This window comes from Plasmodium reichenowi, chromosome 13, assembly GCF_001601855.1.
Source record: "Plasmodium reichenowi strain SY57 chromosome 13, whole genome shotgun sequence".
Lineage (NCBI taxonomy): Eukaryota > Apicomplexa > Aconoidasida > Haemosporida > Plasmodiidae > Plasmodium > Plasmodium reichenowi.
Genome location: NC_033658.1, coordinates 1,721,731 through 1,724,095, shown reverse-complemented (window position 1 = coordinate 1,724,095; position 2,365 = coordinate 1,721,731). Strand labels below are relative to the sequence as shown.

Genomic DNA, 2,365 nt, shown 5'->3' with positions numbered 1-2,365 from the left:
TTTTTATTTATTTTTTTTTTTTTTTTATTTTATTTTTATTTTTTTTTTTTTTTTTTTTTTTTTTTATTTATTTATTAAAAAATTAAAATATTTAAAAAATATAAATAAGAAATTCGGCAAAAAAAAAAAAAAAAAAAATGGCACAAATGCATATAAGCATAAATGCATATAATTATATATATATATAAATATATATATATACAACCCTCCTTTTTCCTATATATATATAATATTACACACATATATTTATATTTTATTATGTGCGTATATAATATCTCCTTATATTTATACAAAAATAATATAACATTTAAAAAAATAACGATGAAAAAAAAAAAAAAAAAAAATATATATATATATATATATTTTAAAATATATACATATATGAACATAAAGTTTTTACATAAACATATAAATTATAAATAAGAAAACATTTAATATAATTTACACTATAAAGATTATAATATTTTATTTTTTAACTGATTATATATATATATATATATATATTTTTGATATGTATTATACCCAAAAATTTGATTTGTATAGTGTTGTTAATATAAAATTCTGATAAGTTCAAATTAGGGTCCCCCAAAAAAAAAAAAAAAAAAAAAAAAAAAAAAACATATTTTTTTTTTTTTTTTTTTTGGAAATCTAAAATAATGATGCTGCTTTTTCTTGTTCTTTTACTAACATCTCATAAAACTGATAAATTATTGTTACTGCTAATAATATACCTGTACCACTTCCTAAAGCTCCAAGAAAATCAGCAAGAATTGTTAGAGCTCCAATACACATTCCACCAAAAGCTGCAGCAGTTGGGATGTATCTATTAAATACACGTGTTAAGGATGTAGGTGTATCTCTGAATCCTCTCATTCCAATTTGTTGATCTCTTAATTGTTTTGCTACATCTTTAGCTGAACTTCCTGATACTTCAATCCAAGTTTTCGAAAAAAAAGCACAGGCAATTAATACAAATGATATATATACCAATGTATGGAATGGATCATTTGTGATATCTGCAAAAGAATTAGGTGGTGATATATAATATGCTAAACCTCCAATAGGTATAGATGTACCACTCGATTCTACTTCTTGCCATTGTCCTAATAAATTCACTAAGATACTATTCTTAAATCTTTTATATAAAATCTGAGAAAAGAAGTATAAGTTCGATACCAAAGCTGTTTGTAATATAATGGGTATATTACTAGTATAAAACAATTTTATAGGATAAGTTCCTTGTTGTCCTCTTACGCTCTGATATTTAACAGATAAATCAACTCTAAATCCTTGTAAATATATAACAATCAAAAACACTAATATGGTAGCTAACAAATTAGTAACATTAGGTGCATGTGTTCTATAAAAAGCTTTTTTCAATGCAGATATTTTGTTTGATTCTGTAAATAAACAATAAATTAATGATATTATTGCACCTTCAAATTCTATTCCTTTATCTGTATTTATTGTTGTAGGACTAAAAGATTTCCACATAATTGTTTCACATATATTCGTTGCTATAAATAATGAAATACCAGAACCTAATCCATATCCCTTCTGCAATAATTCATCTAATAATATAACTACAACACCGGCAAAAAATAACTGAAGTATAATTATTATGGCATGTCCAGTACCTATCTCAGATATATTTCCATAAATTCCACTTATCACATATGCTATAGCTTCACCTAAGGTAATCAATAATCCTAATAACTTCTGTGCTCCTTGAAATAATGTACGATCTTCTTTCAAGCTCTGATCAACATCTATAATCTTAGAACCTGCCAATAATTGCATAACCATACCACTAGTAACAATAGGAGATATACCTAATTCCATTAAAGTACCTCTGTTAGAAGCTAATATAACTCTCATCCAATAAAAAGGATCACTAGATTTACTTGTGACGATACCATACAATGGTATTTGACAACATATCAAAAAAACAAACAAAGAAACAGCAGTCCATAATAATTTCTCTTTAAATGGTAACTTTCTATCTGGAGACTGAACCTCTGGTAATAAAAACATAACAGGCTTGATCAAATTCAAAAATCTCACTAAAAAGTTTAAATAAATAAATAAATAAATATTATATGTACATTTTATATATTATATTATACGTTGCTCATTTATTTAGTTATTTATTTTATTTTTTTATTATGCCTTACCCATTTTTTCTTAAATAAATAAATAAATATATATATATTATGTTACTTTATATATTTTTCTTTTTTTTTTTTTTTTTTTTTTTTTTTAGCTATTTTTATAAACCTGAATAAAATATATATATATATATAACAAAAAAATTAAATAATATTATTATAAATAAAATATATATATATTTCTTATATGTTTATTT

At 22.5% G+C, this 2,365-nt stretch overlaps 1 protein-coding gene across 1 annotated transcript; it reads right to left on the bottom strand.

The window, feature by feature from the left end:
• Positions 1-648: 648 nt before the first annotated feature.
• Positions 649-2,178, bottom strand: PRSY57_1345100 (protein transport protein SEC61 subunit alpha, putative; the record flags this gene model as incomplete). The annotated part of the gene is made up of 2 exons (XM_012909375.2): positions 649-2,063; positions 2,175-2,178. The coding sequence occupies 2 exons, from the start codon at positions 2,176-2,178 to the stop codon at positions 649-651; spliced, it is 1,419 nt and encodes a 472-aa protein (XP_012764829.2).
• Positions 2,179-2,365: the final 187 nt, after the last annotated feature.